Source organism: Vulpes vulpes, chromosome 2, assembly GCF_048418805.1.
Source record: "Vulpes vulpes isolate BD-2025 chromosome 2, VulVul3, whole genome shotgun sequence".
NCBI classification, from domain to species: domain Eukaryota; kingdom Metazoa; phylum Chordata; class Mammalia; order Carnivora; family Canidae; genus Vulpes; species Vulpes vulpes.
The window spans coordinates 43,886,949-43,911,251 of record NC_132781.1 but is presented as its reverse complement, the minus strand read 5'-3'; the positions used below and the strand labels follow the sequence as shown (position 1 = coordinate 43,911,251).

The 24,303-nt window shown below is 37.0% G+C and overlaps 1 protein-coding gene across 2 annotated transcripts in view; it reads right to left on the bottom strand.

The window, feature by feature from the left end:
• EFCAB5 (EF-hand calcium binding domain 5) overlaps positions 1 to 24,303 on the bottom strand; it is a 170,979-nt gene that overhangs the window by 25,076 nt on the left and 121,600 nt on the right. For both annotated transcript variants that reach the window (XM_026016130.2, XM_072747907.1), the window contains exons 14-19: positions 21,993 to 22,207; positions 20,457 to 20,613; positions 9,190 to 9,479; positions 7,476 to 7,645; positions 6,767 to 6,995; positions 4,606 to 4,758 (exon numbers count right to left, since the gene is read on the bottom strand). In XM_026016130.2, coding sequence (XP_025871915.2) covers positions 4,606 to 4,758; positions 6,767 to 6,995; positions 7,476 to 7,645; positions 9,190 to 9,479; positions 20,457 to 20,613; positions 21,993 to 22,207 — 1,214 coding nt within the window. The remainder of the gene's footprint in view (positions 1 to 4,605; positions 4,759 to 6,766; positions 6,996 to 7,475; positions 7,646 to 9,189; positions 9,480 to 20,456; positions 20,614 to 21,992; positions 22,208 to 24,303) is intronic.

Below are 24,303 nucleotides of genomic sequence, written 5' to 3'. Positions count from 1 at the left end.
TATTTATCCTCTCACTTTTCTCTTTTGACAAGTATTTTTTTTTTAAGAATGAAATAGAATAGAAAATATTCTCAAATAGTAAAAGTAGGTATTGTTTTGTGAAACTTCTGTTTTAAGTGTGTGGTGTTTGTATTTTTGTCAGGGGTCAGTATACAAAATGTTTTTCATATAATAGGTCAAAGTCAACATAATTTTTATTTTTTTATTTTTTTATTTTTAATTTTTTTTAACATAATTTTGAGCCACAATGATTCCAAACACTTGGATTATCTCAGGGCTTGGACCTCAGACTTCTTTTCTATCCTCACTCATTCTCTTGGTTATTCCATCTAGTCTCATGGTTTTTATTTTGCTTTTGGTTATTATGGTAAAATATACATAGCATAATATTATCACTTTAGCCATTTAAAAGTATACAATTTGGTGGCATGAAATACATTCACCGTGTTGTCTCATGGTTTTAAATACCATTTATTTGCTAGGGGGGATTTCTCTCCAAACACTAGTTCATATATTCAACTGCCTATTTAATATCTCCATTTAGAGTCTAAAAGGCATTTCATTTTTTTAATTAAATTTATTTTTTTATTGGTGTTCAATTTGCCAACATATAGAATAACACCCAGTGCTCATCCCATCAAGTACCCTAAAAGGCATTTCAAATTATAGTTTAAAAAATTGTTTTCAACTTAATAGGTAAAGGTTTACTTTTACTTAACTTTGTACTTATTTCATTATAGAATGGAACTTTTTTCCATGTTTATTGGATATGCTTAAAATTTTTTTTTTAGTATACTTGTCTTTATTTTTCTTTTGGATTTTTTTTAAATCTTACTAAGTTGTGTAGAACAATGTTAACTCTTTGTTAAATATTGGCAATTTCGTCCCACTTTGACTAAAGTTATTTATTTTGTCTTTAATTTTGGTGCAGGGAAGTTCTATATTATTATGTCATCATTGTAGCAACTTCACAGTAGTTGTTTCAATCTGTGATGTAGGGTTAACTGTTCTTCCCCAGACCAAGACTGTAAATTCCCTCTCATCCCTCATTTTCTTAGCTATGATCATGCATTTATTCTTCTTCCAGATTAAAATTAAAATAATTTGGTCAATTTAAAAAATAATTTTGGAATTTTTTCTTGGAATTTTGTTAAACTTATAATTTTTGGAAGAAATTATATTTTTAAAAAGTGGTGGTCTTGTCAAAAAAATCATGATATGATTTTCTATTTTATAAAAAACTTTGATTCCTTGGCAATGTTTGTAGTTTATTTCATGTAGAATCTGAAGGTTACAGGGTGAAGTGGGGAGAATATTTTAGGCAAAATAACAGCATTTTTGAAGCCTGAGGTAGAAAAAAATTGCTTTCTGGTCAATTTAAGAAATAATTTTGGGATTTTTTTCTTGGAATTTTGTTAAACATAAATAATTTTTGGAAGAAATTATATATATATATATTTTAAATTTTTATTTATTTATGATAGTCACACAGAGAGAGAGAGAGAGAGAGAGAGAGGCAGAGACACAGGCAGAGGGAGAAGCAGGCTCCATGCACCAGGAGCCCGACGTGGGACTCGATCCCCGGTCTCCAGGATCGTGCCCTGGGCCAAAGGCAGGCGCCAAACCGCTGCGCCACCCAGGGATCCCAAGAAATTATATTTTAAAAAGTGGTGGTCTTAAAAAAACAAAAACAAAAAAACAAAAAACAAAAAAGTGGTGGTCTTGTCAAAAAAATCATGATATGATTTTCTATTTTATAAAAAACTTTGATTCCTTGGCAATGTTTGTAGTTTATTTCATGTAGAATCTGAATGTTACAGGGTGAAGTGGGGAGAATATTTTAGGCAAAATAACAGTATTTTTGAAGCCTGAGGTAGAAAAAAAGTTGCTTTCTGTCATGTATGATGAGTTGTGAAACATCAATTGTGGTATTGTATATTTCTTCCTCCTGAGAATCTCTTCCCCCTTCCCTTTCATTCAAGCAGAAAGTCTGTATTGCCTTAGAAAAGAAATGTGATGAGGTAGAAAGCAGCAATCATTGACTAATCTCTGGCATTTGCTTTTTCAAAAGCCTACTGCTATGATTTAAGATAGCAAACCAGGCACACAGGTTAATCACTTGTCCCTCTCAAGACTTTAGGGATGTAAGATACTGGGGTCTTGGTTTCCTTGCCAGCTGTTTGCTGGGGACTGCCCTTAACTCCCAGAAACCTCAATCTTTGTACATAGCCCTGCACATCTGAGAACCAGCACATCTGAGAACCAGCAACAAGTGTCCAATTCTTTACCCCCTGCCATCTCTCTGGTTCTTCTTCCAACCTCCCATCTCTCAGGGACCACAGCCAGAAAAGGTCCTATTCTTTTAAGGACTTAGGTGATTACAGTGGGACCAGGTGTAGAAAAACATAGCCAACCCACAGCAGGCTGGCAGAAAGACTGCCAGAAGCAAAACACCCCAGCCTCACTCTCCTTTTGCCCTGCAATCTCCTATTGATACATCTCATTGGACAAACCTAAACAGAAGCCAAGGAGCCTATTGATACTGTCTACTTTTTGAGGTAGAGAGCAGGCTGGAGAAGGGAGCAGAATAGATTGGAGGAGCTGCAGATGAGGAAGGAGAAGCTTAAGAATTTATCAGTCAGGTGGTTGGATAAAGGTATCATATAGCCACCCTGAGCCATTTTCAACACCAAAACCTCACCTAGTTTCCACTTAGGATAAACCCCTGACTACAGCTTTGGACAGGCTGTTCTGGTCTCTGCCCAGTTGTGATGCTCACCAGACCCTGGGCTGCTGAATGGTCCTCCTCCCCCCCTACTTTGGAGATAGTCTTGTTCACCTCCATAACATGAGTCAGATGGATAGTGACTGTCATGATCACAGCATTGTGATTGTGAAAACTACATGCCCCAGAAGTCATGCTTTCTGTTGACTGCTGTGGGCAATTTTAACTTTCTTCATGGTGCCCTAGATATCATTTCCCTAACAAGGGAAATTTCAGGCCCTAACAAGGGTCTTCTTAAGCATGGATACTGGCCAAATCAAATCCTCCCCAGATCCAACACTCCGACTGTGGCCTATCAGACCTGGTGGTCTGCTCCCCACGCTGAATGGTTCTCAGCGCCCACCCCCACACACTGGGTGGCCCACCCCAGTTCTGAGGGCACTTGGAAGTTCCCTTTCCTACCCCACCCCTAGGAACAGCACCCGCGACTATGTGTTCTCCATCTCCACAGTCTGTTCATTCTGCCAGAGAGCTCTGTGATTCTGCTCTTTGGCCAGGGCCTTATCAGCTTGGTCCAACCACTCAGAGAGGAAGAAGCCTGGAGAGAAGGGGAGAGGCAGTTCAGGTCATGATCTCAGGGTCCTGGAATCAAGCCCCATGTCAGGCTTTGTGCTTAGCAGGAAGTCTGCTTCAGGATTTTTTTTCTCCGTCTGCCCCCTGCCACGTCTCTCTTAAATAAACAAATCTTTTTTAAAAATTAATAAAATTAAGTGTGAAAAAAAAGAGAAGCAAACCAAGAAATAGACTCAAATATAGAGAACTGATGGTTACAGGAGGGGAGGTAGGCCATTGGGGGGTGGGGGAGCATGCAGAATGGGTTAAACAGGTGAGGGGTAGTAAGGAGTGCACTTGTGATGAGCACCGGGTGTTGTATATAAGTGACAAATCACTAAATTCTACACCTGAAACTAATATTGCACTGTACGTTAACTAGCTGGAGTTTAAATAAAAACTTGGGGGAAAAAGTGTAAAGAAGCAAAATAAACATTTGGCAAAAACTCATCATGTTATAGATAGGCCTTTTTAAACTGGTGTGATGTAATTATATCCTTCCAAACAGCAGTGCCTCATCTCTTCCCTCTTTACCCATATGATTCTGGTGGTGGCTGTCAGTTACTGTAAATTCCTCCACCCCCACCCCCAGCTGGGGGACATATCTCAGGATAGACTAAAAAGAGCTCTCTTGGGTTTTCCAAATTGAAACAAAAAGGAAAGATTCTTTTTCAGTTACTAAGCATTTGGCTTGCCCTGTGGAGAAAGCCTATCTTAAGCTGGAAGGATCAAGCCAAAGTGTAGAGGGAAGCAAACACGAGAACTGCAGAGAGAAAACACAAGAGAGCCCTAATGGTATTGAATTCCTGGTTCTGGTCATCCCAGAAGGCAGCCTGACTCCTGTCCTTTCTTCATTTTGGTCACATCAGTCAATCAATTCCTTAATTTTGCCTAAGGCAGTTTGAGATGGACTTTTGTCACTCACAACCAAGGATCTTTCTTTTTTTTTTTTTTTTTTAAGGTTTTATTTATTTATTCATGGGAGATACAGAGAAAGGCAGAGACATAGGCAGAAGGAGGAGCAGGCTCCCTGTAAGGAGCCTGATGTGGGACTCAATCCCAGGACTCTGGGATCACGCCCTGAGCCGAAGGCAGTCACTCAACCACTGAATCACCCAGGCATCCCACAACCAAGGATCTTGAGTTGGGATTATGGGAAATATGTCTCCAGGTGGCTTAACAGCTAATTCAATATAGTTTTAAAATATTAGCAAGATAATATATCTAGAAACTCTATTAGAGGTCTAACTCTGCCCAACGTTGCCTACCTGCATTAGGCCAGGCTCAATGAAGTATGTAGTGATGGCGGTGATGTCAGATGTGATGTCACAGAGCCAGCCAATGCCAGTAATCACAACATGCAGGATGTGCTCCCTGCTGTGGACATAGTGATAGGCAGTGCTAAAGACATTGGCAACACCCTGTAGAGACAGAAAATTTTAATTTTCTTTTGTTTTTAAAAACCAGAAAATAATGCATTAATTGGATTTTCTTATAAAGTTCATGATAATCTATTTCTGATAAATTACTTATCAGTTCTCAAAAGGCAGCGTTCTGGATTTTACAACAAAAGAAGGATCTCAAGAAATCAAAAGGGCACCTGAGTGGCTCCGTCAGTTAAGCATCTGCCTTCAGCAGAAGTCATGATCCTGGGGTCTAGGATGGAGCCCCACATCAGGCTCCCTGCTCAGTGGGGAGCCTGCTTCTCCCTCTCCTCGAGGCCCTCTCCTCACCTCTCCTAACCTCTCGTGCTCTATCACTGTCACTCTCTCTTTCAAATAAATAAATAAAATCTTAAAAAAAAAAAAGAAATCAAAGATGTAAGGAGAGATCTACTATAAGATCCATATAACTTATTATGCTTCCTGATAATCATCCAATGAAATCTGTGATATGTACTACCAGAGAATAGAGTCAGAAGAATAAGATAAAGTTTGAAATGAGGAAAAATATTTAAAAGCCAGGAACTAATGCCAGCCTTGGGCAGATGGGTAGGAGCTCCCCTGATATGATGAAATATTAACGTCTGGATCTTTATGTGGCTTCCGTTATCAGATCAATAGTACAGGCTGTGCTCTGTTCCAAGGCCTGCAACATGCTAGGTTACACAGTCTTCTTATAGACACAAAGAGAGTCTGTTCCACAGAGAAGGGATAGTAAGTCCTTAGAACCCATCTGTCATCCTACTGTCAAGAGACTCTAGGAACCACAAATTCTTCAAAACTATATGAATTTTATAATAAACCCAAGGCATCTAAGGGTAACCCAGAAGCTAGAGTCCATTTAAAATTCATTTGACATGTTCTCTAACAAGACTATATTGATAACTCCATACTCCTTTGTTTTCTTTTTAATATCTTCATATCATTCTTTTTTTTCTTCATATCATTCTTATGTCAGATGAGAGTGAATCATATTATTAAAAAGTCCAGAGAAAAAGGTTCTACCACTTTTCTGTTATACATCCAGTAAATGGGAAGAGAAAATTTTATTTATTTTTTAAATATTTTATTTATTTATTTATTTATTTATTTATTTGAAAGAGAGAGCACAAGCAGAGAGAGAGGCAGAGGGATAAGGAGAGAATCTTGAGCAGACTCGACACTGAACCTGATGTGTGGCATAATCTCATGACCCCAAGATCATGACCTGAGCTGAAACCAAGAGTCACTCAACTTACTAAGCCACCCAGGTGCCCCAGGAAGAGAAAATTTTAAATCATGGTAAATAAACATAAAGAGCCAGAGGCTTAGAAGGGAACAAGTAATAAAGTATAGCAAGTTCCTGATTGCTGCTACATCTCAGGCTATCGCCTCCATGAAGGCTTTCAATCTTCCTTCATTGCAATTTCTATTCATAAAATCAAAACACTTGTGGAAATGGTGCAGTTATAGTCTTAAAAGTGCTTATCTTTTTGTGATCTAATTTGAAAACGTGCATACTCGAGAAACATTCAAGTTTTTTCCTTCATTCTTCATCCTCAAAAATCCTAACACTGAAACCAAGAGCCATAGGAATGTATTTGTGGAAATAGTAAAAGATTTCTAGGTTCTCCTATTAACAAAACACAAATATGTCTCTTCTAAAGGTTCCTTCCTACTTTGTAAATCTTAATTAGTAGTCTAATGGTTGGATTTCAGTTTTCTATTGCATAAAATGCTGTTCCTATGATTAGTGCAATGGGATACATATTAACAACCTCCCCAACAAGGCTGAAGCATAGATGTATACCTGAGGCTAAGAGTCCCTTCCACATGTAATGGGGAACCTTTCAAAAGACTGTTAGGTATACACAGTGAACAGGGACGAGTATGATGACTCTATCTATATATAGCTTTACTCTTATCTGGTTTTAGGTTTTGCTTTTTAAAAAGTATAGAGGGAGAGGCCATCCTACCATTGTTCTTGAAGAATTCCTCCATGACTTACCTGATAGAATCTGATCTCATGAGGTACAAAGATGTTTATTTTTTTTTTATCTTTTAGAGTGTCCACAGCCATGACCCCAAAGATCCTCATGTATGCATCCTGAAGAGGCAGGGCCAGGAATGATCCATTTTGATCACTCTTCTTGAGGGAATGGTTCCAGAAAAAGACGTTCCCATGGTGCTGAACTTGGGGGACGTGTATTGGCTTCCCTTCATCCACTACTGTAAAGCTGAGGAAGAGGAATATGAAGATGATAGAAAGGCACAGGAGGAGGCTTTAGATGAAACTGTGAAAGAAATTAGATAAATTCTCCATTCATAATTATTGGAATTATATGTCAGAGAAGTGGACTCAGGAAATTACCAGTTTGGAGAGTCTGACTTGAAAAAAGATTTTAAAACAAGTTTAGATCATAATAAACATATACAAATGGGATGCAAGAGACATAACTTAGAAAACAGGCAGAAATAATTGAGCTGATATTGTGAAGCAGAGTCCCAGCATGGCAAATCAAAGCCTAGGACTGAGCTCTAGAAATTACCATGTGAAATTATTCAAGACTGGAAGCCCATCACCTCCCACTCTAGAAGCATTGGTGATCTGAGGCATTTCTCTCTTGGGCAGCTAACTAGGATTTCAATACTAGTTTACTTTGGAAAGGCAATTATCTTTTAGAAGGATAAAACCAACCTCCTCAAAAAATTCTTACCTGATTCCTTTCATGTCCCTGTAGAGCACTTTGTTCAGTACAAATGGAGCATCATCTAAAGTACAAGCTACGTTCCTTAATACAACTTCCCCTCTATCAGGCAGTAGTAGGTTTTCTTCTAAGAGGGAAATATGAGCACAGATCTTCTTATTTCCATGGGCTTCAGCATCCTATGGCAAAATGTTTCTGGCCATAGTATTTGCCAATAGTCAAATAACTATTATTTTAATCATGTCTCCCTTCATTAGCCTGTTTGAACATCTGACTGCAATAACTACCTTTCATGGATAGTTGGGGAAAAGGCTGACATCACAGCTGTCTCCCAAATCTGAATTTTAATGAGTGGAATCAATTTACTTTATATCAACTAGACTGGTTTACTAAAAAAATTTTTTAAAAATTCAAGTCTTACTCAGATTTAGAGGTTTAAAACTTGGATCCCTTTAAACTATAGTCATATTGTCTAGGCTTCAGTCAAAAGTATTTATTTTAGAGGACTAGGGCAAGAATATGGCTTCACTTCACTCATATTTCTTAAGTAGATTTTCACCATCTACTATGAAGTTAATGTGGAAAAAAATGCTCTTAAGGAATTCTTAACATATTTTGGCTATAACATTTGATTTATGTCAGGAAAAAATTTCTTGGGGCCCCAGCTTGCAGACTTCATGCAACTACTATTTTTTTGCAACTACTATTTTTAAGTAAAAGAACTGAAAATTCTCTGTACCCAAAATATTATGTTATTAACAATACTGTGTGTTAACACATATATTGAGCATGTCCATAAGTTGGTGACATGGAAAGATGCTTTCTTTGATATTTGTCTTCTCTTTCTATATATTTGGGTTTGCTTTTGATGCTGTTTTTCTCCTGCCTTTATTCTTTCTTTTCCACATAAAAGACCTATAGAACAATTAACAGAAATGTACCACAAATCCCTAAAGCAAGTTGAAATAATACCTCTTTTTCTAGATTGTCCTCTGTTGCTGGTCACACCACTCCAAACTACATTAGAAAATTCAGCCATTCACTAAATGAGTCCATTAATTAGGTGCTGCAATTTAACTGAGATGAATGACTCCAGGTTTCCTGGACTAGTGGAATCTGTGACATATGTAGAAGACACCATGCTGTTTCTGCCTGTGAGGAGCAGCCAGCTGGGAGTTTAGGAGAGGATGGCAAAGCTCTGGGCAGTGGTCCCATCAGAGTCATGTATTTTAAGTAACATGATCCTATAATAGTATCAGCATGTTTCTAAGCAGTGCTATGAAATATTGTGTGGTGTTGTATCCTAGTTTATAATGATTTTGTGGTTCATGTAGTTCCTTTTTAAACCAACTTCCAAAACATCATGCAAGGGAAATGTAGGTTAAATTGCCTGCACATCTCCTTACTGGTATTTTTCAATATTAGTCTATTTTCTGCTCTAAGCTTTATTTGACTTTCTGCAGAAATGAAATTAGAAATTTCAAGACATGATTCTGTCTTTTATACCTTTCCTCTTTATTTCTACCTTCCCAACCTACAATCATTCCTGTTGCATCTTTCCTAGATATTGGATCATTGTAATGTTTTGGAATGAATAAAACATCTATAGCGGTACCCAGTGATTTTTTCAAATAGCCTTTAGTGTACTACCTCTTTGCAACCATTGAATAGTACCTACTATGGGGAAATTTTTCCTCTTATATATCACTTTAGAGAAACATACCTGGGTGAGGGCCTTAAAGGTTTCAGTGTACACAGGCTCCAGGGATACTCCACTTGTCTCTGCAGCATGTTGGATTTGGTACAGCCACTTTCGTCTGGCACAATTCCTCAGATTCTCAGTATGGCTCCTTTCTAAAGTATTCATCAGAAACTCCACAATACTTTCCAGAACATGATCTTCATTGCCCCTGAGTTCAGAGACAACCAATTCTATGTATTTCTGAAATTGTTTTGAAGACAGTCTCACTTCTTGATCAGGTTGTGGCTTTGGAAATTGGATGTGTAGTTTAGCTAAAAGACATAAACATGAAACTAAAAACTAATCAAAAGTTCATTTATCTATGGGGGGACATTTTTATTCCCTTTTTATCTCTGACTGAAGCCCCAACAACTGCTCCCCATGGAGAAACAGGTATATATCAAAGGCATCTCAAAGTCCAACGGAAAAAAAAAACAAAAAACAAAGTCCAATGGAGCATTGCACAATGACTTCCTGTATTGAGCTCAAGAAGTCCTATGTCTTCTTCCCTGTTTGTTTATGTTTTTTTATTTTTAATTTTTTTGTGGGAGAGAGAGAGAAAAAAAAGAAGAAGGAGAGGAGAGTGGAGGGAGGGGCAGAAGGAAGGGGAAAGAGAGACTCTTAAAAAGGCTCCATGCCAAGCCATATTTGGGGCTTGATCTCACAACCCTGAGATCATGACCTGAACCAAAATCAAGAGTTGGACACTTAACCAACAGCCACCAAGGTATCCTCTGATTTGTTTTGTTTTGTTTTGTTTAAAACATCAAAACTCTACCACACTCAGCCAGGTGAAACCCCAGGGTCAACTTTGACTCCTCCCTATTTTTTACCTTCCATATCTAATAGGCCACTTAATCCTATCCTGTTAGCCTTTGGTAATATAGCTTTCTGCCACTCCTCTCCATTCCTACTTCCAGAATCCCAAACCAGTATTAATCATTTACTATGTAGTTAAATTACCAAGAGTAAGGCTCAATACATATTTACAAAATCAAATTAAAACGTAACTTGCAACAAGAAGCAGAATCAGACCTATAAACAGAGAAAACATACTGATGATGGTTGCCAGAGGGAAGCAAGCTTGGGGGATGGACAGAAAGGGTGAAGGGGAGTGGGAAATACAGACTTCTAGTTATAAAATGAATAAGTCACAGGAATAAAAGGCACAGCATAGGGAATAAAGTCAATGATATGGTGATAGTGCTATATGGTGACAGATGGTGGCTGCACTTGAGGTGAGCAAAGATAGCATAACCAGTAGAGAAGTTGAATCACTATGTTGTACACCTGAAACTAATGTAACATTGTGTGTCAGCTATATGCAAATAAAATTTTTTAAAATAAATAAATAAATAAATAAATAAATAAATAAATAAATACCACACAACTCAAGTGAACCTCAAAGGCAATAAGTCAAATTTCTGGCTTTAATTACAGCATTTAAATCTTTTTTTTTTTTTTTTAAATTTATGATAGTCACACAGAGAGAGAGAGAGAGGCAGAGACACAGGCAGAGGGAGAAGCAGGCTCCATGCACCGGGAGCCCGACGTGGGATTCGATCCCGGGTCTCCAGGATCGCGCCCTGGGCCAAAGGCAGGCGCCAAACGGCTGCGCCACCCAGGGATCCCAATTACAGCATTTAAATAATCAAACATACCCTTCCAATTATTCCAAACAATATCTAATAAAAAGATATCAACATGCAAAAATAAAAAATAAAATAGAGCACAATTTCCATTATGCAATTCCCTTGTTCAAAGTCCTACCATATTCAGTGACAGATGACATCTACACTTGAGGTATGCATAGCATAATGTATAGAGAAGCTGAATCGCTATGTTGTACACTCAAATCTAATGTAACATTGTGTGTCAACCATACTGAAATTTAAAAATTAAAGATAAATAAAAAGAGACAAGGGAAAAAGTCTCACCATATCCAGATCCAGTCCACTTTCCAATAATATCTAGCCATAATACCATATAGAAATTAGTTGCTCCAGTATCTCCGTCTACTTATGATCCTGACAATATGTTGCCACTTCTGCATCCATAACTCTTTTATTTTTTTAATTGTACAATTACAAATGTGCTACCAAACCTGAATGTTACCAGTAACACATCTTCCTCCATGCCCTGCCCTTGTTCCATACCCTACCTCCCCACGCTCCCACCAATATCCTGAAATTTTGCTTTTGCTTTATTTTTTCTTCCTTTTATTTTCCCAATAGTGTTATTGTGTGTGTACTCCTAAAAAATATGTGGTTTAGTTTTGCCTATTTGTAAACTTCAGAAAAAGGACATCATACTATACATAGTTTTCTGGGATTTACTTTTTTATTCTACATTATGTTACCATATCCATCCATGTTGTTCTTGTAGCTGTGACTCATTCATTTTTACCACTATATACTATGCCATTTTGTAAGCATACCACCACTGGTTTATTCTCCTGTCAGTGGGCATGTAGGTTGTCTCCAGTGTTTCGCTCTTATGAACAGTGCTATGAGCATTTTTATACATGTCTCCTGGTGCACATGTGCAAGTTTCTTTGATACTTATAAATTAATGTCATAGGTTATGCACCCTTCTCGTTTAAATTTCAAAATCTCTCCTTCCTGAAGAAGTCTTCCACTAGTTTCTCCTTCCCTTGAAAGACAAGCAGCCATTGTATACCATTTATTTGACAATGAACAAATACTGCCTGGTACATTTAGTAATCTTACCAATGAAAGCTTCTCTTTTTTTTATTTTTTAATAATAAATTTTTTATTGGTGTTCAATTTGCCAACATACAGAATAACACCCAGTGCTCATCCCGTCAAGTGCCCCCCTCAGTGCCCGTCACCCATTCACCACCACCCCCCGCCCTCCTCCCCTTCCACCACCCCTAGTTCGCCTCCCAGAGTTAGGAGTCTTTCATGTTCTGTCTCCCTTTCTGATATTTCCTACCCATTTCTTCTCCCTTCCCTTCTATTCCCTTTCACTATTATTTATATTCCCCAAATGAATGAGAACATATAAATGTTTGTCCTTCTCCGATTGAATATTTCACTCAGCATAATACCCTCCAGTTCCATCCACGTTGAAGCAAATGGTGGGTATTTGTCATTTCTAATGGCTGAGTAATATTCCATTGTATACATAAACCACATCTTCTTTATCCATTCATCTTTCGATGGACACCGAGGCTCCTTCCACAGTTTGGCTATTGTGGACATTGCTGCTAGAAACATCGGGGTGCAGGTGTCCTGGCGTTTCATTGCATCTGTATTTTTGGGATAAATCCCCAACAGTGCAATTGCTGGGTCGTAGGGCAGGTCTATTTTTAAGGAAACACACAGTTTTCCAGAGTGGCTGCACCATTTCACATTCCCACCAACAGTGTAAGAGGATTCCCTTTTCTCCGCATCCTCTCCAACATTTGTGGTTTCCTGCCTTGTTAATTTTCCCCATTCTCACTGGTGTGAGGTGGTATCTTATTGTGGTTTTGATTTGTATTTCCCTGATGGCAAGTGATGCGAAAGCTTCTCATTTTTATGGTTGGACTTTTGTTTTCTGTTACTTGGACTCAAAGGGTCCTAACTGATAGTCTTGAATTAAATTAAAAGTAACTTGTGGATTCTTCCTCTTCCATTTCTTCTTCTTCTTCTTCTCCTTTTATTCCTTTCCCTTTTTGAACAATTAAGTCCTAGGCCATTGGTAGGGCAGGGTGAGGTAAGCATTTCCTCCTTGATCAAAGGAAGCCATGATGGCCCAGAGCAGGATACCCGAATCCAGTGGGGTAAGGAGGGCATTGTTCAGGAAGTGACTTGGCATGGGTTGTCAGAGCCTGAGCAGGTAAGGATGTTATCCATGTAAAAGGGCAATCTTCAGCCTATCTGAGTGGAGAGGGTGGCCCTGCAGAGGTTGTTTAGCTTGGGGTATCAGAACCCAAGCAGGAAGAAGAGGATATCCACATGCGGTATTTAGTCCTGAGCAGAGTTAGGAGGGCATCAAATGGAGGGACAGCCTGACTTGGGAAGTGGCAAGTGGGGGGGAGAGGCAAGTGTGGTGGGAGATTAGTTCCATACAGGGGGACAGATTAAATAAATTAAATAATAAATAAATAAATAAATAAATAAATAAATAATACAAGCAAAAAAGAAGGGAGCTACAAAAAAAGTGAGAAAACTAGAATGAACCCTGTTACTATTTTGAACTGGGAAGTATGGGCATGAACTTATGGTTTTGAATATTTTTAACACTATTTATTTATTCATGACAGACACTGAGAGAGGCGCAGAGACACAGGCAGAGGGAGAAGCAGGCTCCATGCAGGGAGCCTGATGTGGGACTCAATCCGGGATCCTGGGATCACACCCTGAGCCAAAGGCAGACGCTCAACCACTGAGCCACCCAGGCATCCCTGGTTTTTAATATTAATAGATATTTACACATGTACAGATGTAAATGTTTACACACACACACACACACACACACACACACACACATGTTCTGCAGGAGAAACTTAGAAGCAGTGTGACCTGGGAGCAGTAAACACGTGTAGAACCAAGATCATGGCGTCTAAAGACCATTCTCCACTAAAAGAAACCAGGGTTCCTCAAAGAAATGGGTGATTCCAGAGTGAAAGCAGGGCACATATAAGATGAATCTTGAAGATCTCATTGTGTAAAACAAGAGGTGTTCAAAGAAGAATGGGTATATGTTAAAAGGACACAAAAACAGTTTGGCAGTTTCTTATATAATTAAAAATACACCTACCCTATAGCCCAGAAATCCTACTTCTAGGTATTTATTAAAAAGAAATAAAACATATATTCACACAAAATATTTGTACGATTGTTTATAGCATCTTTACTCATAATAGCCAAGAATAGGAAACAGTCTATCTATCAGTTGGAGAATGGACTCACAAACTATAGTATATTCATGTAATGGAATACTACTCAAAAAAGAAAAAGAAACAAATTCTTAGTACATGCAACAACATCTAAGAATCTCAAGAAAAGGATATGCTGAGTGAAAGAAGCATTAAGCAAAAGGGTATATATAAATGATAGCATAAATATGAAATAGAAGGGATAAGACATATCTATAGGGGAAAACAAATAGAGTGGTTGTCTTGGGGATTGGGTGATGGGGATTGCATAAGAAAGGGGCATGAGGGAACTTTGTATTCTATATCTTTAAAAAAAAGGATATTGGATGCACAAGTTATGCTTTGCCAAAACTCAGTGAATGTACACCTAAAAATTAAGTATTTTGTAATTTTACCTCAAAAGAAAAAAAGCTGTTAACATATATCAGACTCTAATTAAAGATATTAATGCTGAAGTGTTTAGGGAGGAATCTATTGATGTCTGCAATTTCTTTTGGAATGTATCAAAAATAAGAGAAATAGAAGGATAGAGGGATAAAGAGATGAATAAATAGATAATTTTTAAAGTGTAGTAAAGTGTTAATGGTAGAATCTAGATGGTAGGTATATAGATGGTCACTGTAAAATTCATTCAGTTTTGCTGTACACTTGAAAAAATTTTAAGGATTTTTTTTTAGAGAGAGAACAAGCGAACACACATGACTAGGAGGAGGGGCAGAGGGAAAGGGAAAGCACAGAACCTGGCATGGGCTTTACTTCACAACCCCAAGATCATGACCTGAGCCCAAACCAAGAATTGGATGCTTACCCGACTGAGCCACCCAGGTACCCCTGAAATTTTTCATAATAGAATGTTCGAGGGAAGAAGAGGACACAGGAGCCACGCTGAAAGGACTCTCATTGGTCAGATGTGGGACAATAGGAATGTTAAGATAAATAGTGTTAGTGTTGGATCACAATCCATTGAATAAAATAGGAAACCATGAATACATATTGTTATAATAAATGAACAAAAGGTTTGACCAGAAAGGGAATGATTCTGGGGGGCCTGGCTGGCTCAGTTGGTAGAGTGTGCAACTTGATCTTGGGGTTGTGAGTTCAAGCCCCACATTGGGTGTAAGGATTACTTAAAAACAAAATCTTAAAAAAAGAAAAAAAATAAAGAATATTTCTATGGTTTCAACATACAAACACAAAAAACTTATTAATTACAAAGGGAAAAGAGTAATTTTTAAATGGAAGGAACTGACATATCATTTTTAATAAAATTCCAGTGTAATTAACATACAGTGTTATATTAGTTTCAGGTATACAATACAGTGATTCAACAATTCCATATATTACTCAGTACTCATCAAGATAAGTGTATGCTTTAATCCCCTTCATCTATTTCATCCATCCCCTCACTCACCCACCCCCACTTTGGTAGTCCTCAGTATGTTCTCCAGGGTCAAGAATCTGTTTTTTGGTTTATCTCTTTTTTTTCCTTTGTTTTGTTTCTTAAATTCCACATATGAGTGAAGTCTTGTGGTATTTGTCCTCTGGCCCATTTTACTTAGCATTATACTCTCTAGTTCCATCCATGCTGTTACAAATGGCAAGATTTCATTCTTTTTTATGGCTGAGTAATATTGCACTGTATGTCAATGTGTGTGCTTTTATACCATCTTCCATATCCATTCATCTATCAACAGACACCTGGGCTGCTTCCATAGTTTAGCTACTGTAAATAATGCTGCAATAAACATAGAGGTGCGTATATCTTTTTGAACTAGTATTTTTGTAATTGTTGGGTAAATACCCAGTAGCATAATTACTCAATTGTACGGCAATTTTTAATTTAATTTTTAAATTTTAAAAAAATTTTTAAAGATTTTATTTATTTATTCATGAGAGACACAGAGAGAGAGAGAGACAGAGAGAGAAGCAGGTTCCATGCAGGGAGCCCGATGTGGGACTCGATCCCAGGACTCCAAGACCACGCCCTGGGCCAAAGGCAGGCTCCAAACCACTGAGCCACCCAGGGATCCCTATTTTTAATTTTTTGAGGACCCTCCACAGATATCATGTTATTATCATGGGGCTTCTGCTAAGATTTAATGGGAAGAACACAGAATCACTTACATGATATTACTGCTAAAAGTGAATAATCTGAATTTAATCATGAAGAAACATAAGACAAACCTAAAAGGAGGACATACTAAAAACAATCAGCCTAAAATCTTCAAAAATGTATAGGTTATGGCAATCAAGGAAAGACTGAGGAGTTTCTTAGATTTCTTGTTTCAGAGTGAAGAAATAGCTGTTGTTTTACACTATTTGCCCAGTTTTCAGTTTCTTTAAAAACCACTATGTGAGTTTTTAAATGAGATTTTCTAAACAAATGTAGTTTTTAAGTTTAAGTTTTAAGTGTTTAAGACTTCTAGAATTTGGAGACAAAATGCATCACCAAGATGTTTTAACGTTAAGAAAGTTAAAAATTCTACTTAAATAGAAACTTATATGGGGGTGCCTGGGTGGCTCAGTTGGTTAAGCATCCAACTGTTAATTTTAGTTCATGTCTTGATCTCAGGGTCATGAGTTCAAGCCCCATGCTGGGCTCCATGCTGGCTGTGGAGCCTACTAAGGAAAAAAGAAATTTATGTATTAAAACAGATATTATAATTTAATAGAAAATTAAAGGGTGTATATATCCAACAACTCTTAATAGCTATTACATGGCAAGTAATGGAGAAAGTGTGATTTAGTCCATTAAATTCTACAGTATAGACAGATCACATGTTTTACACCTTTTACATATGATATTTCTTCTCAGAAGATTAGGCTGTATTAGACAGGAATAAAAAGGGAAAATTACTGGCTAAAAGTTTCAAGTTGCCCATTCCATATAAAAAACTTTCATTTTGAGGATACCAGCAGAAACATTTATAGAAATTCCTAATTCTGTCACTTTATCCTATTCCCTCTAATTTTTATACAATTTTTAATCTTTGATACTGAAATAGATAAGAAGGGTAGAGTAAAACCAAAAAAACAAAAAACAAAAAAACAAAACAAAACAACAACAAAGAACTATTTGAAGAGTTGCTGATCAATTATTAGCTAATGTTTGAATTTAGAATTTTCTTCCTTTCTTATAGAAGCTAAATCTGCCTTTCTTCTTCCATATGGCCATCAACTCAGCAATCATCTCCTTAGGCCAGGTGGCTACCAATATGTGTTTAGAGAAAGTCATTTTGTATAAGCCTACCCTTGGAGAGAATAATTTGTTCTTCCTGCTTGCAGAAATCTATTTCTGGCAGCAGATTGTGCCTCCTCATTACTTTCCTCCTTCTCATTTGCTGGGCTTAATTCATTACATTTTATGCTTTCTACCTATCCCTATTGCTATACTTCAGTAATATGTATTGGAACTTCCTTATAATATTTATATAATATATATAATATAACATATCCTCAGATTTCTTAAATTCTAGAAATTGTCACATCTGCTATCTTTTACAAATGAGGACAGGTGCTTCTGTTGAGATTCAGTAACTTGCCTTTGGTCATGTGACCATTTCTAAAAAGATTTTATTTATTTATTTTGGGGGGATGCAGAGGGAGAAGGAGAAGGAGAAGGAGACTCCCTGCTGAGCAGAAAGCCCAACACTGAGATGGATTCCAGGACCCTGGGGTGATGACCTGAGCTGAAGGCAGATGCTTAGCCAGCTGAGCCATCCAGGCACCCCTGGTCATGTGACCATTAAGTGAAAGATCCAGTACTGGAACCCAGGTCTCCTGATCATTGTGTAGTGTTCTTTCCTCTATAGAACACAGTTCTGTATTATGAAATTTGCCCACCTTATAAGTGGAAACCACTTCATTGTGTCCTTTGAAACTTCGTGCTTTGGATGCAGTTTATGACAAGTAGTGTAGTATAAAGTTTGCAAAAGACATAGTGAATGAAAAACACATGACAATTGATAAACTTAGGTACATTCAAAGATCAATGAACACATAATTTTTGAAGGAGTTGAAGAACCTAACTAACCCTGATCATTCTTTTTATCATGCACCATATACTTTAAGAATTGGAAATCTAGTATATAAAAGTCACCAGATAAATCTTTAAACCCAATGGAAAGCAAAATAATTTATACTGGAATCTAATCAAATGAATGAGGAAATTTATTATACTGGAAAAAGAATTTTAGTAACTTTTGATTGGGAAGTATTGATCAGAAGAGAAAAATGTAGTTTAGGAAAAGTCATTAAGGAGAATTAAGTGGTTAAATTATTAAACCCAGGAGAAACTTGCAAGCCAGCTGCACTTGAGAGGTGAATCAAACCTTGTAGAGGCAGAGAGATACAACAAGGAGAGAAAATAGACAGAACTGAGAAATGTTTTGGATTTTTTAAACCCTAAGAATGAGGGTAGCTAGGTACAAAAGTAATATAACTATTTAACGTTAGGGTCTTGGACAAAGCACTCTACAACATATTCCACTCCTGTTAGCTCTGCCATTTTCTACACTTCCTATCAGCAGTGCATGAGCGTTCTGACTTCTCTATATCCTTGCCAACACTTGTTATTTTTCTATTTTTAAAATTACAGCCGTACAACAAAAGTAACAAAAGCAAAATTAAATAAGTGGGAATACCTGAAACTAAAGGTTTCTGCACAATAAAATGAAAAGGAAACCTAAAGAATAGGAGATAATATTTGTAAATCATACATCTGATAAGGGGTTAATATCCAAAATACATAAGGAACTCATATAGTTAAGCAACAACAACCAAAACAAGACATTAAAAAATAGGCAAAGAAACTGAACATATTTCCAAAGACATGCAAATGACTGAAAAAGTACATGAAAAGATGCTCAACATCACTAGCAATTAGATAAATGCAAATCAAAACTACAATGAGATATCTCACACCTGTCAGAATGTCTAGTATCAAAAAGACAAGAGATAACAAGTGTTGGCAAGGATGTGGAGAAAATGTAAAGAATGTAAATTGGTATAACCACTAAGAAAAACAGTATGGAGTTTCCTCAAAACATTAAAAATAGAATTGCCATATTATCTAGCAATTCCACTTCTGAGTATCTAATGGAAAGAAATGAAATCACTCTCTCGAAGAGATATCTGTACCACCATGTTCATTGCAGAATTATTCACAATAGGCAAGATATGAAAAAAAGCTCTAAGTGTCCATCAGTGAATGAATGGATAAAGAAAATGTGATTCCTAAATGCACACAGACACACACACACACAGACACACATGCGCACACACATGCACATACTGGAATGTTATTCAATCATGAAAAAAGATGGAGTGCTGTTGTGGATGGATCTTGAAGCCATCATGCTGCGTGAAATCAGACAGAGAAAGGCAAATATTATATCATGATATATACATGATCTACATATCATGTAGGATCTAAAAAAAGCAAAACTCAGAGTGTAAAATGGTATTTCTTAGGGGTTGTAGGTGGCGTAAATGGGGGACTGGTGGCCAAAGGGTATAAACTTTTTTTTTTTTAAGGTTTTAAAATCTATTTTAGGGATCCCTGGGTGGCGCAGCGGTTTGGCGCCTGCCTTTGGCCCAGGGCGCGATCCTGGAAACCCGGGATCGAATCCCACATCAGGCTCCCGGCGCATGGAGCCTGCTTCTCCCTCCGCCTGTGTCTCTGCCTCTCTCTTTCTCTCTGTATGACTATCATAAATAAATAAAATTAAAAAAAAATTAAAATAAAATAAAATAAAATCTATTTTAGAGAGAGAGAGCATGCGCAAGCAGGGGGAGGGGCAAAGGAAGAGGTAGAGTCTGAAGCCAACGCCATGTGGAGCCAATACCAACATGGGGTTCATTTCTACAACCCTGAGATCATGACCTGAGCCAAAACTGAGAGCCAGATGCTTAACTGACTGAGCCACCCAGGTGCCCCAAAGGGCATAAGCTTCTATTACAGGATCAGTAAGTTCTGTGGGTCTAATGTACAACATGGTGATTATAGTTAACAGTACTGTATTATATACTTAAAAGTTGCTAAGAAAATAGATCTTAAATGTTCTCATCACAAAAAAGAAATAGTAATTATGGGAAGTTATAGAGGTGTTAACTAATGCTACTTTGGTCATCATTTCACAGTATATAAATGTATCAGATCAACACACAGTACGCCTTAAACTTGCATGATGTTGTATGTTAATTATATCTCAATAAAGCTGAAAAAATTATAGCCATATTAATAGGTGTGAAGTGGTGTCTTGTGGTTTCAGAACCAGAGTTTTAACTATACATGTCATAGTACTGGAAAATTTGAAGCCAAGTTGTTACCACACCTTTAATAGGAAAATTCTTTTCTTTTTACCTTTCTTCATAGATTCTTTTTCCATTCCCTCCTTGTATGTGTACAAAAGTTCATCAATTTCCTTTAGATCCAAGAAGCCTGAGCCATCACTGTCCCACTTCTGAAACAGGGCTTCTAGGAGAAGTTCCTGTCGGACTCTGGAAGCATTTTGTCTAGTCTAGGGATACAAACAAGATGACAAAGCACAGAAGACACACTATTCATTGTGCTAGCTGCCATCCTATGTTTATCCTCCTAAAAGTACAGCACTATTTCTAAAAACAGCTTTATAAAAGAAAGCTGAAATAAGCATATTGATGGGAAAATGAATCATTTAATTTTAATCCTCTAAATACCATTTCTCTGTTTCACCCCTAGACCAAAAATACCAAACCCAACCCAAACAAAAACAGGCATTCTCTGCATTGGACTAAAACACATTAACTTAGGAAGGGGACTACACCTCTAAAGAATTTTTTATTCATTTATTTCTACTCCCTCACTGATTGTTCAGAAATGTGATAAATACATGGCACGTTCTACCTGGCTTCTTGGTGGGAGATGCTGTGCAGTGAAAGAGGATGAATGTTAGTATTCAAACAATGAAAAATGACTGCATTCAAGAATTATTTTTTTATATTTTAACACAACTTGACATTGATTTTATTTACCTTTTAGATTTTTTACTAGGTTAATTATATAAGTTAGATAGATAGTAACTAAATTATTTTTTACATAGATTTAATTGTTAAAAGAAAGTGAATATATAGCATTTGGTTAAATGGGGGAACTGCAATTGAGGAAGCAAAAGAGATATCCAATTCTAGGATTAGATTGAGAAGATTCATAAGGCTGCTGAGGTTAGTGAATATGCCTGGTGAGTGTAATTTATGTATTTCACAAAAGAGCACATAAATTGTTTAAATGGGCTAATGTGTATGCATTTATCACTCAAGTAACTAGTTAAGGTCTTAGGAAATATGTTTTACCTGGATTCACATGAATAAAAATATATATACAAATAATAATTGTACTCCTAGGTATGTGCATTTTAAATTCATTCACACAGCATATAGTGTGCACACACACACACTTTTTTTGTACATACACATATCTACTCTTCAGAATCTGCTCTTCAAGCTTCAGAGGAGCAAAAGAAAGCTGTACAATAAACCATCTCCTGCCACCAGCAATCATGTTATTAGGGGAATGAACTGTCTGGAGTGTGATCTCGGAACATTTGACAATAAAATAAAATATTTAATGGCTATGCTCATTGAAATAAAATGATAAATTTGGTTATAAATCTTTTCTAATGAAATTTATCTTTTATTAAGTAGGTTCCATGTCCTGTGTGGAGCCCAATGCAGGGCTTGAAATCATGACCCTAAGATGAAGACCTGAATGGAGATCAAGAGTCACATGCTCAGCCAACTGAGCTACCTGGGATCCCTTGGTTATAAGTCTTTTAAAAAGCCACATTAGGAGTAACTGAGGTTGAGAGATTTACTAATAATAGTGACTCTACTTGTTTTATTGATAAATAATATCGCTCACCTGTTCTAAGCCACTTATTTTCTCTTCTTTTGTTTCAACATAGCCCCTCTTAAAAAAGGTTGTGAGAGTCTCACTGACACTCAAGGGGACATCTTCACCAACAAATGTCTCCAAAAGTTGCACAAACTGGAGCAGATTGAAGGAAACTCCGTTGAAAGCACTCCTACCTTTTACTTCCTTGTAAGACTGAATATTTCTGATAATTGAGTGTAGGTCTAATAAGCAGGAAACATACAACAAACAGTAAAGTGAACAATTTCTTAAAGCTTAGGGAAAATATATGAGTACTTATTGTAATAAACATCTGCTGCCTTTTTTCTGTTAGGAATCTATGTTCCCCTGATCAGGAAAGCATCTCTTCCTTATTGTCAGCTTATATTTTTATTTTTATTTCACATGTACAAATATTTCATTTTTATGGCTGAGAAATATTTAATTTATAAATATATCACAATTTTTAAATTTATTCCCTACTGAGAGACCCCTGAAATATTTCCAGAAAGTTTAGGCTATTATAAATATACCTGGTTTACATATTCTTATATGTGTTTTTGTTGTTGTAAACATGCTTTTAATTCTATTGGATAAATACCTGGGATTGGAATTTCTGGGCCATGGATAAATATGTGTTTGGTTTTACAATAAACACACAGATATTTTCTGAAATAACTAACATTTTACACTCTCACCAACAGTACTGAAGAGTTCCAGTTTCTCCACAATCTTGCCAATAGTCAGTGTTGTCAATCTTTTCCATTTTAGCCATTCGGGTCATGGGTAGTGGTTTTTTCATTAATGCTAGCCTGTTCTTTCATGATGGCTAATGACATTGCACACGTTTTCATGTGTTCATGGTCATTCTTATGTGTTTTATTTGTGAAGCATCTATTAGCATGTTTTGCTAATTTATGTTATGTTATTTATCTTCTAATTTTTGAGTTGTTGAAGATCCTAATATTTTCTGGATACCAGTCCTTTGTTTGATATAAATTTTGCAAATATTTCAAGTACTTTTTTCCACATCTGTGACTTATATATTTCTTTAATGACATCTTTTAATAGACAAAAGTGTTATTTGATGAGATCTAACTTATTGTATTACTCTTTTAGAGTTATTTTTTTATGTTTTAAGTTTTCATTTAAATTCCACTTACTGTACAGTGTGATATTAGTTTCAGGTGTACAATTTAGTGATTTTGGACTTCCACACATCACCCTGTGCTCATCATGACAAGTGCACTTTAATCCCCATCACCTATTTCACCCATCCTCCCAACCAACTCCCTTCTGTTTACCATCATTTTGTTATCTATAATTAAGAATCTGTTTCTTTCTCTCTTTCTCTCTTATTCTTTCCTCTTTGCTTGTTTGTTTTGTTTCTTAAATTCCACATATGAGTGAAATCATATGGTATTTGTCTCTCTCTAATTTAATGTCACTTAGCATAATATACTCTAGCTCTATCCACTTCTTTTTTTTTTTTTAAGATTTTATTTATTTATTCATGAGAGACACAGAGAGAGAGAGAGGCAGAGACACAGGCAGAGGGAGAAGCAGGCTCCATGCAGGGAGCCTGACATGGGAATTGAACCTCGGTCTCCAGGATCACACCCTGGGCTGAAGGCAGCGCTAAACTGCTGAGCCATCTGGGCTGCCCTAGCTCTATCCACTTCATTGCTAATAACAAGATTTCATTCTTTTTTAGGCTAAGTTATACTCTATTTATATACATTTATATCTAGATATGTTACATCTTTTCTTTTTTAAAAAAGATTTTATTGGGATCCCTGGGTGGTGCAGCGGTTTGGCGCCTGCCTTTGGCCCAGGGCGCGATCCTGGAGATCCGGGATCAAATCCCACGTCGGGCTCCCAGTGCATGGAGCCTGCTTCTCCCTCCGCCTGTGTCTCTGCCTCTCTGTCTCTCTGTCTCTCTCTCTCTGTGTGTGTGATGACTATCATAAATAAATAAAAATTTAAAAAAAAGATTTTATTTATTTATTTGAGAGAGAGAAAAAGAGAACATGGCTGGGGGGAGGGGCAAAAGAAGAGGCATAGGGACAAGCAGACTCCCTGCTGAGCACAAAGCCATTTGTGGGACTCCATCCCAGGATGCTTGACCAACTGAGCCACCCTGGCACTCCTATACTACATCTTTTTTATCCATTCATCAGTTGATGAAGTTTTGGGCTCTTTCCATAATTTGGCTATTGTTGATAATGCTGCTATGAACATTGAGGTGCATGTATTCCTTTGAATTTGTATTTTTGTATTCTTTGGGTAAATACCTAGTAGTGTAATTGCTGGATCATAG